This window comes from Panthera leo, chromosome A2, assembly GCF_018350215.1.
Source record: "Panthera leo isolate Ple1 chromosome A2, P.leo_Ple1_pat1.1, whole genome shotgun sequence".
Classification (NCBI taxonomy): Eukaryota; Metazoa; Chordata; class Mammalia; order Carnivora; family Felidae; genus Panthera; species Panthera leo.
The window spans coordinates 74949782-74965062 of record NC_056680.1 but is presented as its reverse complement, the minus strand read 5'-3'; the positions used below and the strand labels follow the sequence as shown (position 1 = coordinate 74965062).

General features: G+C 41.0%; 1 protein-coding gene across 7 annotated transcripts in view; it reads left to right on the top strand.

Annotated features, from left to right (window-relative positions):
- Window positions 1-15281, top strand: part of STARD3NL (STARD3 N-terminal like) — a 56069-nt gene that overhangs the window by 17464 nt on the left and 23324 nt on the right. For 4 of the 7 annotated variants that reach the window (XM_042914904.1, XM_042914851.1, XM_042914870.1 and 1 more), the window contains one exon: window positions 9698-9965. In XM_042914904.1, coding sequence (XP_042770838.1) covers window positions 9741-9965 — 225 coding nt within the window. In that variant the 5' untranslated portion in view covers window positions 9698-9740. Of the gene's footprint in view, window positions 1-4113; window positions 4326-4373; window positions 4867-4902; window positions 5071-9697; window positions 9966-15281 lie in introns of those variants that run through there. The other 3 variants (XM_042914860.1, XM_042914894.1, XM_042914886.1) reach the window with 3 other exon arrangements.

The window sequence follows — 15281 nt, the reverse complement described above, 5'->3', positions numbered from 1 at the left end:
TGTGAACATTTTCCTAAGGTCTTACTGTCATTTTAAAAATACTATTAAAAAAAATTAAATGTATTTATCTCAGTAGTTATTTTAGAAAGTACTGCTATGTTATGAGTGTCTATTATGCATTGTTTTTCTGTAGACAGTTCCTAATTGCAAGACTTACTGAATTAGATATTTTTAGTAGTATAGATTTATGCTAAATGTTGTAAGTGTATCAAAATATGCTCAAAATAGTATATAGTCTGTGATTGAAGGGTTACAAAAAGAATTATCTGTCTTTAAAAAACTTTATTATGTATTCGAATAATCAGCATCCGTATGTATATCTTCAAGATACCAAATAGGATTTTTTAAAAAATAAACTGTCACACCTTCCATTTTGATCATAATCTATCGTTTACTTAGCTTTTACATTTTCTTTGTTTTTAAGATGCATTTGTTATCTCTGTTCTTTCTGGTAAGGCATACATTATTGATACTGAGTGGTAAATCTTAAACCTGATTTCAAATGTATGACACTTCTCAATTTTTAGAAATACAAACATTAGCTATACTTGCTTAGTTAAGAGGATATATGGCAGAATCTTTAGAGCTTAATTATGAATCTTGAGTTTTTGAAGATTTTCTATACTTACTAAGAACCTCCCTGCTTTTTTTTTTTTTTTGGTTATGAACTAGTAATCATACTCAAATACTTGTAAGTCAGATTTTAAAATAAGCAAATGTACTGTATTAGCATTGCAGAGTCAAGTTCAGTTATTCTATATCTGTTTGGAGCCTGATAACTGTGGTGCTCTTAATAATTCACTTACAGAAAATTATTGATAATTGCATGTAAACTTACAAAGAGATATTGGAAGAGGGGACGCCTGGGTGGCTCAATTGGTTAAGTGCCGACTTCAACTCTGGTCATAATCCCACAGTTCATGGGTTTGAGCCCCATGTCGGGCTCTGGGCTGACAGCTCAGAGCCTGGAGCCTGCTTCACATTCTGTCTCCCTTTCTCTCTGCCCCTCCCTCGCTCATGCTCTGTCTCTGTCTCTCAAAAATAAATAAACATTAAAATTTTTTTTAAAAAAAATTAAAGAGATATTGGAAGAATACTTCAGTAAAGGCACAGCTTTCTATACTTCTTTTTTAAAATGTCACCTCTTGCGTATTATACACAGAATATGCTAATATTTTAAAGATGACTAACCCATCACTAAGGTGGTGTCTGAATGGTATCTCTAGATGTTTCCAGAAAGCAGTGCTTTTGAGGGTCATCAGGAGACAGCTAGACATCCATCTCCCAAACAGCTTCATAGTGGCATCACATTGACTTTGTTAGTGTTATAGTCCAGCCCTCTTTCGTGTTGACCGGGAGACCTGATTTGTCCCCATCTGTTTACAGAGAGCCCAGTGGAGAGTGGCTCTGCCTCACATGGGTCAACTCACATCTTAAAATCTGCAGTGAACACTGTAAGTGCTGTGTAGACTGAGTTTGTTTCAAGCTGACCAGTCTTACTGTCTCCCAACTCAAACTGTGATGTTTTAATAAGAAACAGAATGTTTAAAAGGTGGTGGGAAGCATGCAGGGAATTATTAAATTGTCAGTGACAAAAAGGACTAATGATATCCTTAGCCATCGTATTAATCAGAGGAATAATCTGGCTGCTGGACTGGAGATACTTAAAATCCACCAGGCAAGGCACTCCCTCTTGAAGATGCCGGGTTGGGTACAGCCACCATTCGTTTGTGACACTCCTCTCCCTGTGTTTTCTGGACTGACCCGTCTCCTCTCTGAAGGGCACATTTCCTCTTCCCCTCCTTACAGCCTAGCTGATGATAAGCCCCGTCAGCACCTTCTATCTTGGACTGCGAGTCATTGTGTGTTAAATGTATAGTTTAACTCTCAGAGAGCAGTATTATTTTAATTGTTTCAAAATTCTCCCCCACTTTCCCCCATTGTAGTCCTGATGATATGGGGAAGTCTATAAAAAGCCTTGCAGGGTTTCATACATGCACATAATTTTTTTCTTTCTCTTTTTTAAATATTCCACTCAGTTGTCAAATTAATAGGTTTCTACTGGCAAAATTTGACTCCTTGACTCAGGAAAGATTTGTTTTTATTTGAAGTAATACCAAACAGTTGGAGGGTTTTATTTAATTCTCCATAAAAATTTTTCACTATTACTTTGAAATAACTGATCCCCCCCCCTCCCAGATTTCTCTATCTAGCAATCTCCAATTGTTTCTCTCTATCCAGGAATTTCCTCTTGTTTAAACTGCTAACTTGAATATGCTATGTAGGTGTTATAAAATCCAATCCGGTATTCATCTGTTTTGTATCTTAAATTCCACATGTGAGTGAAATCATATGGTATTTGTCTTTCTCTGACTTATTTTGCTTAGCGTGGCACTCTTTAGCTCCATCCACATCGTTGCAAATGGCAAGATTTCATTTTTCTTTAATGGCTATAGAGAACAAACTGAGGGTTGAAGGAGGGGAGGTGGGTGGAGGGATGGGCCAAATGGGTGATGATGGGCATTAAGGAGGGCACTTGTTGGGATGAGCACTGGGTGTTGTATATAAGTGATAAATCACAAATTTTTTCTCCTGAAACAATTATTATGCTATATGTTAGCTAACTAGAATTTAAATAAAAACTTGAAGCAAGAAAATAAAATTCAGTCCTATAGCCTAGATTGTAGAAGTATTTTTCTCAACGTTGTATTTCGTTTGGAAAATACGTGGCGTAAAGTAAGCCAAGACTGTTTGGAAATGTGAACATAATGGTAGTGGGCAGTCTGCTCATAAGTTAAACTTCTTGTAGTGTTTCGTAACGCCAGTTCTCCTGCTCAGGAAGCTGCAGGGTTGTACAATGGTGTCAGGTCCTTAACCTTGCCCCCTGCCAGTCTTTCTCAAGCCACTTCCGTCAGCGTTCTCCCAGGTCTTTACTTTCAGGGTAAGGTTGGCATATGTCACAGCATCAACAGCACCAAGAAGTACAGGATGGGAAATCATACTTGTTTCTTCGTTTAGAACATCTTACCTACAAACAACTTTGAAAGTTTTAAAAAATACAAGCAGCTTCATGTAAGCAAGCATTAAGTAGAAAGCTGTATTTTATGAAAAGTTAGTCATTGATTGAATTTGACATGACATTTTTAGGCATGGCAGAACTTTCCTCCCCCCATATTGATAACTTTAAAATATGAAGGCCATGGGGTGCATCAGTGGCTCAGTTGGTTAAGCGTCCAACACTTGATGGCGGCTCAGGTCATCATCTCATGGTTCGTGGGATAGAGCCCCGCGTGGGGCTCTGTGCTGACAGTGTGGGATTCTCTCTCTCTCTCTCTCTCTCTCTCTCTCTCTGTCTCTCCCCTACTCAATGCACATACATGCTCTCTTTCTCAAAATAAGTAAATAAACTTAAAATAAAAAAAATATGAAGATTGCTTTACTATGTTTTTTAATGCCCCAGATGAGCTTTAGCTTCCTTCCCACATCCTCTCTTTCTGTGCATATTTATTCTTTAAAGTCTCTAGGTTTCTTAGTTACCATGCCTCTTTCTCTTACTGGCAAGGCATGTTTGTAAATGTCAGGTTATCCGCTCAGTATTCCCATTCCCCAGTTCTAGCTGTTTCATCTTGTAACCTGCAAGCTCTAGATAGGACTTTTACCATCATAAACTAGGTCTAACATATGCGCCTCGCAAGAGGATAGTCAGCTCAGTCTGCTACCTGCTCCCATAGAAACCTGGTCTTAGGGTAGAGCGGGCCCAGCTGAGGCAGCCCGGGTCTTTGGGGAAGCTCAAATTCAATGCCTGCATCCAAGGCCCATTTAAACACCTACAGATGTCCCTCCTGTTTCCTCTCCTGAATGGAGAGGAAAGAAGTAAAAGATTTGAGCTTTAATCCTAAAATACATTTTAAAATGTCTTTTAGATGGGCACATCCCTGTAATCCTGTTTCCTCTTAGAGTGATGGAGAGGAAAGAAGTAAAAGATTTGAGCTTTAATCCTAAAATATATCTTAAAATCTCTTTTAGATGGGCACATCCCTGTAATCCATGTAGGCCTCAGATTCTTATTTCTTTTTTTTTTTTTTCAAGTTTAAGCATACATTTGTTTTACAGGCAAGAATAATTTGGTCAACAAAGATGAAGAAAGCTTTGAAACAACATGATGAGACACAGTCTTCAGGCACTAATATGTCTCTTTGCCTGTGAAACAAGGGAGTGGAAATCGATCAGACTGGCAAACTTAAACCCCTCCGAGCTAGGTCGAAACTGAGGCCGAGTGGAAAGTGCATATTACGTCTAAAGAGGTCATCAGCCTTACTGCCGTGGTAAGGAAATGCAGGCCTCCTGATTCTGCTTTTAACTTTTCAAGAGAAGCTGGAAGTCTGGAGTTTTATATGAAACTTCATTATTTAAAATGTTGACAGTTAGTTCAAAATCTTGAGAAACACTGTGCCAGACCAAGCAAAACATGTCGATAAGCCAGTTCTGCTCCCTAGGCCTTTGGTTAAGATGACGACCTAAAGTCATTCTGAATTAAATGATTTCAGTGTCTGTTATTCTGGCACTCTCTTGGAGAAGAACATACAGTGTCCTGACTGTAGCCGTAAGTAGTAAGAGAAGAAGGCTGGGTGTTGGGGATGAAAGGTGTGGTTTGATGCCCCCAGCTGGTGCCCAAAGGCTCTCTCTAGGAAGGTGCAAGAAACTCTGGGACTTTTGTATGAGGCCAGCAGTGATGACTAGTGCTCAGAGCAGCCGCTGTTTAACGTCTGGAGAGTATCGATTCTATGCTCAAGCAGATGGAGTTGAAGCTTTGGCTCAGCTTTGCACCCAGCCTGGGGACCAGTGCGGTGGAAGAAACCCAAAGATGTAAGCAATTCTTCTTGGAAGCAGAAAGGATCTCAGTTCTTTTTGTTTTGTTTTTGTTTTTTTCCACGTGGGAAGGATATCCTCGTTTAAGAAGCTACCAGCATAGATGAGACAGAATTTTTCTCCAATTTTAGTAGTGTGGAGTTAAGGAAAGAGAATTAAGTCCACGAGCAGCATGTTCATGCCATTTGAAGTGGCCCTCAGGTAAATGAACTGCAGGTTTTTGCTAACCACACAATCAGAGCACGCATTGGAAGGATTCATATTCATCAGTTAGCCTGCAGTTGCTAGCCTGAATCACTCCAGATCTCGCCTGGGTCTCCTTTGTGAAGCTGATGAAAGCAGTCATCCCTTTTTCTGGAAAAATGCAGAAAGTAAATATGGTTTCTGTTGTGATAGTTCACCTCTGTCGTCCTAGTGTGAAAGCATCCACAGACCCTCAGAATGGATGTGGTGGTGTTCTGTTAAAACCTGATACTCAGAAACAGGTAGCAAGCCATAGTTGACCTCTAGGCTACAGTTTGCCAACCCCTGGTTTAGAACACTGATAGCTGTGCCAGGCTGGAATATTAACCAGCAAATGTTCACTTGCCTTCTCCTCTCTGAGCAGAGTGTACATCCCAGCTCTACTGCCTTTGGGCATGGCCTCGACAGAAGATTTTGGCCGATAGAATATGAGCAGACGTGATATATACAGAGATTTTAAATGTATTTACATGGTCTCCCTTGTCTCGTGTGCTGTTGCCACTTGCTGTGAAAAGCTCGTGACCCAGATAGTCCTGGTCTGAGGAGGAAGACAGACAGAGAGCTGACCTGCATCCAACATGATTTGAAGCCAAGTTGCGCTGCCCCTAGAAGCAGAGTTGCCCAGCTGAGCCCCCACGAGATCAGCTGAACTTCAGGCAACCTGTAGACCTGTGAGCTTGAGAATAAATATAGATCGTGTTATGCCCCTGAACTTTGGAGCACCTTGTTAATGTAGCATAATGTAGAAATGGCTGGCCATTATTACAGTACAGAGGAGGACAGCGATTCATGTGAGATTCACGAAGACGTGAATCTTATTTTCAAAAACTGAAAGAACAAAAAGATTCTCATCTCCTCACGCAAATGCCAGAAAAAGATAAGGGGATGTTTTTCTTTTCTTTTCTTTGTAGTTCTCCACCCTCATCCCCCATATGTCCCCCATGGTTGGAATAAATCTTGCGTTGCAGATTTAGGTTCCTGTGTATACAGCTCTTCGGTACTTACCCCCCTCCTTAGAGAGGCTTAGCTTTCCTTAAACCAACCCCAGAGAGGCTCTCAGTACCAAGAACTGAATATTTAGTGCTTCCAAAATTATACCTGGGAGAATATCCAAGCTCTTCCTTGGAAAAAACAGTTGTGGCCTCTCCAGTGCAGAGAATGTGAAAGCCGGCTCTGCGGGTCTCTGTGTGAGGTGGTAGAATTTACTTAGTCGACGTTTGTTTTGTTCTTGCCATGTCCTGTGTACTGGGGTAGTCCTTGGGGCACAGGGATGTGCAAATCAAATTCAAGGCCTTCATGGAACACACTGATTAGCAGGAGAGACAGGCGAGTGGATAATTAAGGCACATTGTGGTAAGCAATTTCAGAAGTGACATAATATCCACGGCCCTAGGGGGACCTGGAGGAGATGTACTTGACCTGCCTGGGGATTAGAATGTGGAGAGCATTTCAGTGACGTCTTCTGTAAGGTTTCATACTTGAACCTTTTGGAAGGACAGGGTTAGGATGAAGTCCTGTCACTGTAGAGTAGAAAGGGGCTTTGTGTGGTGTCCTCTTTTACGCCTTATAAGGAAGCTCTCTCTCTCTTTCTGGTCACAACAATCTGTGCTTTGGGTAACTATTGCTAAAGGTGTGCAAGTATCTGTAGATTCTAGCTACTTAGCAGTTCTGTGTATGCATCTGAAAGATAACGGAATGATCCTCGTTTCTCAGGGAAGGTGTATGCCGTTGAATGATGTCAGATTTTAGTTTGAAATAGCCTCAGATTTCTAGGAGTGATGTTGTGCTTTGGGATCCGTTTGTATTCATGAGGAGTGGGCTCAGGGAAGGAGGAATGCATGAGCCTGAGAAAAGCGATTTTCTTCCTAAAAACAGCCCTGAGTTTGAATTGTGAATTTGTTGAATCGTCCATACAGTTTAGTAGATTTAAGAGTTTAAATTAATTTTTAAGGGTGCCTGGGTGGCTCAGTCAGTTGAACATCCGACTCTTGATTTCGACTCAGGTCATGATCCCAAGGTCATGGGATCAAGCCCCACGTGGGGCTCTGTGCAGAGTGTGAAGCCCGCTTAAGATTCTCTTTCTCTCTCTCTCTCTCTCTCTCCCTCTCTCCCTCTCCCTCTCCCTCTCCCTCTCCCTCTCCCTCTCCCTCTCCCTCTCCCTCTGCCCCTCTCCTGTGCACCCATGCTCTTGCTCTCTCTCAAAAAAAAATCATAAAAAATTTTAAAAAATGGTTAAATTAATTTTTAAATATACTTGCTAATAGAATAATATTAGATCAGTTTAAAAACTACTTGGGTTCCTTTTTCTTGCTGTAGAATGTGTTGCCACAGAAATATGTCTCTATTTATCCAGGTTCAGATTTAGAGAGCGTCTCTGGTATCTTTTTGAATTTTGTGTGTGTTTTATCACAGATAACATAGTTACATTCCTTTTTACTTACTGTTCCAGAATTAACTGTTAGAAGTCTGGCAGAATAAAGTTAGTGTTTTGCAAGCTTTATTTTAAAAACAACTGGACAGGGGAATATGCCATTGGAATCCCTTCCCTTAGGATGGTGTTGGTCTCATTGAGAAAGAAATTGTGTAGAATACTTTGAACTTTTGGAATTTTGTATTTTATTTTACAAAGCACTGAAGTGGACTCCTACTGAGCTTCTCAGAATGCTCAATAGGCTGTTATCTCCTGTCACCCAGATGTGTGAAAGAGAGGGAAGAGCCTCATAGAGTCCTGGGACATCTGTCTAGGACTCTACCACAATGATGTTTTAATTTAGTCCCTGTGTTGTAGACACAATATGTGCAAAATAGGAAATACAAAAACATGGAAAAGATAAAAGGGGGAAAATATATCACCAGGCAGAGATAATCAGTATTAGCATTTGATATGTTTCATAGGTACATTCTTTTAAAAATTTGGTTTTATTTTACAAAGTTGTGAAAATGCTGTCTGTGCCTATGTTCCATTTGATGTTGAGATTTTAGTCTAGTTACTATTATAACGTAATCATTTTTCTAAGTTTGGAGTACCTTATTTAATGACTATACTGTGGTTATACTATGATGTATCTCATTATTCCCTTTTTGTTAGATATTTAGATTGTTTTCTCATTGGGACTATTATACATATATAATGATAAAGTCTACCTAACAGGCACACACACACCATTCATATGTGCGTACGTGTACGTAAGCATACAGCATTTTGAATATTTGCAAGTCAGTGCCCCATTGAAACGACTACCCGACATTAGTAAATTATCACTAAGGGAGCACAGCCATGGTAGCTCTACTCAGGCCAAGAAATGGAATTTGACCAAACTTGTGAGCTCTAGTCTCTGTTCCCTCTCTCTTGCTCACGGGTAATCACTAACATCACTAACCCAACCTCTAGTGACATAGATCAGTTTTTGTCTTGGCCTGGGGTTACCGGACCAGTAGGTATGAATATCTTAAAGCATCTTAGTTCGTATAACCAAACTGCTTTGGAAAATGTTACGTCGTTTTATCGTATGAAAATGTGGAAGGGACTTTTGTCCCTGGAATATGGGAAGGGAAAGAAATGAGGACCATGTGTAGCGACACTGTTCTGGACTGTGAGTAGGACCGAGCGGGACCATGATGCTTCTGGGAGATGTCAGCAGTCTGTTTTCAACTTCCATTTTACCCGCCTTGAAAATGTTCTTCCTTATCTGGACATTGCCAGTCACTGTGGCAGAAGGAAAGGAGAACCAGTGCAGGGTTCTTACGTGTGGACAGAAGCGGGTAAAATTGGCCCGGGGAAACGCACATGAGGTCAGTAGAGCCAGGTGTCTAGTGTCCCCCTACGGGGAGAGGTGCTGTAGAAGGAACACAGCAATACCGTCCACCATACTGTTTCATGATTTTGCCTCCTTCTTGAGGAGGTCAGATCATTTAGGTTAGTAATCTTTCACTTTTAGCATAGAAGCACATCCTAGCCTTGGGGAGAGGGGGTCTTGGATCTCTAGATAGAGCTGTAACTTGGGTCATCAGCAGAGGTGTTTGCGTAACGCTGATGAACTTTGGGGGTGTGGGTACTTTTCCAAGAAGGGGCCTGACACATGCTTATTCATTAAGACGTAATGGGGAAACACTAAGATCAGTTTATTAGATACTTTTGGTGGAAAGCAGTTCCTCTTCAGGAGACAATGTTTTCTGTGTCTAGTTTTCACGTCCTAGTCACACGCTCTCTGGGGAGCTTTCGGGAAATGTTTTCCTGAGTAATGACACACACTTGGAGAGGTTTTCTCCCTGGAAACGCACGGGAACCGGCTTGCTCCAGGTTCTCAGTTACCCCCTCCTCGTGTGGTCAGCATCCTGTCTTCCCTCTTTAGTGAGGCACACTTGCATTCTTCTCTGCTGCCAGTCATGTCTGTACCAGCTTGTTTGTAATATTGAGAGCATCAAGAGGCACGTCTCATTTCCCTTTGGCTTTATGTCTTCATCAGGACACAGGTGTCTTCAGTGACGACACTGTCGCTCAGCTAGAGAAACAGTTGTGCGGAGGTGGGGTGGCATGGTGGTTTTAGGTGAGCTCTGATTTCACACAAAGCTGTCTTCTCTCCAGGGATGGTGAAGTTGGAGAGAGGCTCCCTTAACCCGCCTCCAGGATGAACCCCCTGCAAGAAGACATGGAGAACGCCCTCACCGGGAGCCAGAGCTCTCACGCTTCCTTGCGCGACGTTCATTCCATCAACCCTGCACACCTCATGGCCAGGATTGAGTCCTATGAAGGAAGGGAGAAGAAAGGCATATCTGATGTCCGGAGGACTTTCTGTTTGTTTGTCACCTTTGACCTCTTATTTGTAACGTTACTGTGGATAATAGAGTTAAATGTAAGTGTTTTTCTTCCCCATGACTTTACATAAGAATTGTTTCCAGAGCCAAGAAACAATTTTCTTATTTTTCTCCTCATTTCTGTGTCATTTAGTGAATTCTGTGTTTTTCCAAAGGGGGGGATAGTGCTCTTTTCCAGCTGATTTTGACCTCTCTTGTTCTGTGCTGTTATTTTTTAAAACAAAGGCTAGTTCATTTAAAACTCACTTTGAAATTTGAATTCATGGTGTTTTGTTCTCTGTCAGGAGTTAGCGAACTATAGCCTGGGGGCCAAATTCAGCTGGCCTGTTTTTATAAAGTTTTATTGGAACACAGCCCTGCCCATCTGTTTACCTTTTGCCTGTGGCTGGCTTTTGTGCTATAGTTGACTTGAGTAGTTGTGACAGAGTCCATCTGGCCCACAAAGGCAAAAGTATCTATTTCCTGGCCCTTCTCAGAAAAAGATTGCTGGTCCTTGCTTCAAAAATGTAGCATGCCTCTGGAATATGTTTTAGATGTTACATCTACTTTTCTAATCCCCATGTTTAAGAGTATTCTTGCATTTATTCTTTACTTTTTCACAAAGAGATCATTCATCTTTTATTGAAAAAAATGTTCAGAACCATTTGGAGGTTTGTCTCGATCTTGTCAGGTCTATGCAGTTATATTGTCAAATAACTCTCTAGACTAGTACTATCCAATGGAAATATAACGCAAGCCTTGTAGACAATTAAGTTCTCTAGTTGCTACATTAATAAAGGTGAAAATAGGTGAAATACGTTTTAATAATATATTTTATTTAGCCCAATATATCTGTTTTCTCCCAAAACCTTGACTCTGTTTACAAATAGGTAATCTCTTCCAAATGCTTTCCTCACAGGCAAGAATTGTTTAAAACCACACAAGCCAGTGATATGATGCACTAATTTAGAGTCTCTCTTTTTATTATTTGTTCCACATGTATACATTAAAGAAAACATTTAAATTAACATATATTTCAAAGGAGTAATATGTTTTCAAAACTAGTACCTATCTATTAAGAAATAAAAAAGAAATACATCTTTTTAATTTATTTAAAAAAATTTTTAAAGTTTATTTATTTTTGAGAGAGAGAGAGAGAGCAGGGGAGGGGCAGAGAGAGAGGTAGAGAGAGAATCCCAAGAAGGTTCTGCACTGCCAGCGCAGAGCCCAACTCAGGGCTCGAACCCACGACACTGCGAGGTCATGGCCTGAGCCGAAACCAAGAGTCAGACACTTAACCGACTTAACCAGGCACCCCTTATTATTATTTTTTTTTATTTTACTGAGAGAGAGAGGGGTAGAGGAGGAGAGAGAAAGAATCCCAAGCAGGCAGAGCCCAACGTGGGACTCTGTTCCACAACCCTGGGATCACGACCTGAGCCGTTATCAAGAGTTGGATGCTAAACAGACTGAGCCACCCGGGCACCCCAGAAATACATCTTTTAACAGGAAAGCATAGCAGCAGTTTTAGGGAGCTCACGTAAAAATGATTGTAATGACAGCACAAAATCAAAGCATTTATTGATTTACCACCAAGATCACTACCTACTTTTAAGTGAGGGAAGCCTAGGGGTAGAGCTGTGGTGAGGGATTTGTAGGATCACACTCACCTCCCTCCTCCCTTCAACTGAGTGAAGTGGACTGAACTCTGTTTTGTTCCTCAGGAGGGATTGGTTGATGTCTGTGTGTGACAGGTTATAAATGAAAAAAATCACCAGGCCTAGCAATTAAGAGATGTATTTTTGTTTAATTTTTTTTTTATTGAAGGTAATTAACATACGCAGTGTTAACATTAGTTTCAGGCATCAAACATTTCAGCATTTCTGTACATGACTCGGCGCTCATGCAGTAAGTGGAGTCACCATCTGTCACCAGACAACACTATTACAGTCTTACTGACTTTGTTTCCTGTGCTGTGCTTTTCATCTCCATGATTTATCTATTTTATAACTGGAAGGTTGTACCTCTTAATCTCCCTTTTCAATTTCTCCCAGCCCCTCCCTGCCAACTCCCCACTGACAGTTCTCCATATGTAAGAGTCTGGTTTTTGTTTGTCTCTTTTTTTCTTCGTTTGTTTCGTTTCTTAAATTCCATGTGTGAGTGAAATCATACGGTATTTGTCTTTCTCTGTCTGACTTATTTCACTTAGCATTATACTCTACATCTAACCATGTTGTTGCAAATGGCAGGATCACATTATTTTTTACAGCTGAGTACTATTCCATTGTGTGTGTGTGTATATAATGTATGTATTTATATTATATGTATAATATATATGTGTGAGTATATGTATATTGTATGTGTATATATCTATATATGTCTATAGATAAATAGATATGCACACCACATCTTCTTTATCCATCATCTGTGGATAGACACTGAGGCTACTTCCATATCCCGGCTTTTATACAATGCTGCAGTAAACCTAGAGATGCATATTTCAAATTAAGAAATGTATTCTAAAACTTTTCCACTGACTGCCAGTTGCCCCAGTTATAAAATGAAAAGATCACACAAGACTATATGATCTTTAAGATAGCACATCTTGACTTTTTTGGCAAGGTTTGATATTTTGGTTTTTTTTTTTTTTTTTTACCTTCAGTTTCTAGTTGTGTTTGATTTAGATTGTCAGTCCTGACCTGGGCTTTTCACCACACACTGTACCATATGCCTTTTCTTTTGTGGTCTGTTTCTGTAATCACTCTAATCACTGAAATCCATTGTTCTTCTCACCTGTCTACACACATACTGAGTGCCAGACATAGGCTTCAGATTTAGGTGTGGCAAGCACCACAGAAACATTAGTAAGATTTGAAGTTTAGCGGAGCAGATACAGCACATATCTTACACTGCCCTATCGTGCTGGTCTTTGAAAGAGGAAAGAAATAGCGCCAGGGGTGCTTAGGCCTTCAAAAGAGGAATGGGACTATGCAATCATAACAGTAACCCAAGTACTTTGCCTTTATATATGACTTCCAATTTAGCCAATTTTTCTCCTTTCTCCAAGGAAGCAAGATGCTCAGGCCAAAAATGAAGACTCATCCTTAATTAATTTGCTTGTTTTGTGTCTCTCACATTCCCTATCCAGTTGAAAAGTAAGCCCTGTGGGATGTGCCTGCAAAATAGATCCAAGTCATGACGTCTTCTCCATTTCTACCATGGCCACCCTCAAGCAAGCCAGCATTATGACTCCCCCGGACTCCTGTACCAGGAGCCCAACTGATTAGCCAGCTTCCATTCTTGCCCTCCTAATATCCATTCTCCTCCTAGAAGCCAGAGAGATTTGGGGCGCCCAGGTGGCTCAGTCAGTTAAGCATCTGACTTTGGCTCAGGTCACAATCTCGCAATTCGTGGGTTCGAGCCCCACGTTGGGCTCTGCCTGGAGCCTGCTTTGGATTCTGTGTCTCCCTCTCTCTGCCTCTCCCCCACCCATGCTCTGTCTCTTTCTTTCTCTCAAAAATAATAAATAAACATTTAAAAAAATTGTAAAAACAAGCCAGAGAGACTGAAAACAACAAATCAAACAATGTTACTTTCTATTTATAACCCTTCTGATGGACCAGAGCACTTTTGATAAAATCCAAGTGCCGTAGCTTGGCCAGCATAGCCCCCAAGGAGCCTCTCCAGCCTTCCTTTCCCACTCTCTGTTCCTGGCCCTCCTGGATAAGCCCAGACTTGCCTCCTGGTCTCAGGACAGAACAAACTCCCTTCTGTCTTGGACCTTTATACTAGTTCCTTCTAAATGAAAATGGTTCATTTCCTTTATCTTGATGCAGATGCTGACGTCTTATGCTGGTATCTGTCAGCTTAGATCTCACCACAGGGAAGGCTTCCACTTAGCGTCCAACCCAAAGAAGTCAACCATCACTTCTGTCGCACTGCCCTGCTTCTGTTCTCTGTACAGCACGTATTTTCTTGTTTGTCATCTCTCACTCCTTGCTAAAACATAAGTTCCATAGAGACAGGGATACTGTTTTGTTTACTGAAGTATTTAGAACCATATTCGACACTTAGCAAGTGTTCAGCAAATATTCTGTGAATGGATAAAGATCTCATGGCACTGGTTTGCCAGTAGGATTACATTAGGGACAGATTGGCTGCGAAGCTGTGAAAGGAATCCCATGCAAGGTGGTGAGAATCAGAAGGAAAAAGTTAATCTTAGAGGCATCCTAAAAAAATAAGTATGCTGGGGGCGCCTGGGTGGCTCAGTTGGTTAAGAGTCCTACTCTTGACTGTGGCTTAGGTCAAGATCTCACGGTTTATGAGTTCAAGCCCCACATCAGGCTCTAGTGCGGAGCCTACTTGAGAGTCTCTCCTTGTCTGCCCCAGCCCTGCTCACTCTCTCTCTCAAAAAATAGATAAATAAACTTAAAAAAAATTTAAAGAAACGTAAGTATGCTGATAGACTTATTGATAAGCAGAGTTTTTTTATCTCCAGTATTCAGGAAGGAGTCAAGATTTAAACAAAAATTTTTTTAATGTTTATTTATTTCTGAGACAGAGCATGAGTTGGGGAAGGGTGGAGAGAGAGGGAGAAACAGGATCCGAAGCAGGCTCCGGGCTCTGAGCTGTCTGCACAGAGCCCGATGTGGGGCTTGAACTCACAGACCGCAGACTGCGAGGTCATGACCTGAGCCAAAGTCGGACGCTCAACCAACTGAGCCACCCAGGTGCCCCAGGACTCAAGATTTCTAATGATGGAACATAAAAAGAATAGGATCAGCTGTGTCAGAACTGTGGGAAGAGATTCCATGTGAAACTAAAGGCAAGTCTATGGGGGACATCTTGAGGTAGAGCCAGAGGTTTTGAAATTAAGAATTTAGAGCACAAGTTGGAGCTCTAGGTAATAGATTTTCGATTTCTCTGTTTAAAGGCCAGGCAAAATCAGGGTCTTTTAAAGTATGCAGATACTGTGGAAAACCTTTTTCTACTGACTGTTTACTGAAGAACTGTTATCAGCAGCTTGATTCCCGGGCTCTCAGCCAGGACGGTGGTCTCTGCGCCCTAGGTCACTTAGAATAATCATTCTTTTAGTATTTTAGAGCTTGGTAAGCTTCCTTAGTCTGGACAGACACAGTTGATAAGACTACATGGTTGGTTGCCTTTTAATAATTCTTTCTTTTTGCTCCCAAGTTTTCTGTTCTGTTTGTTATTAGGGATCTATAGTCAGGCACATCTATAGCCCATCTGCACAAACTACACAGAAATCTAAACCCCCTTAAGAGATTTTAAAGTACTGACTAGTGTTTATAGTAAACTTTCATTTGAATAACAAATACATATACTTGTAAAAGTATCTAAGCCAAGAGGAGCCT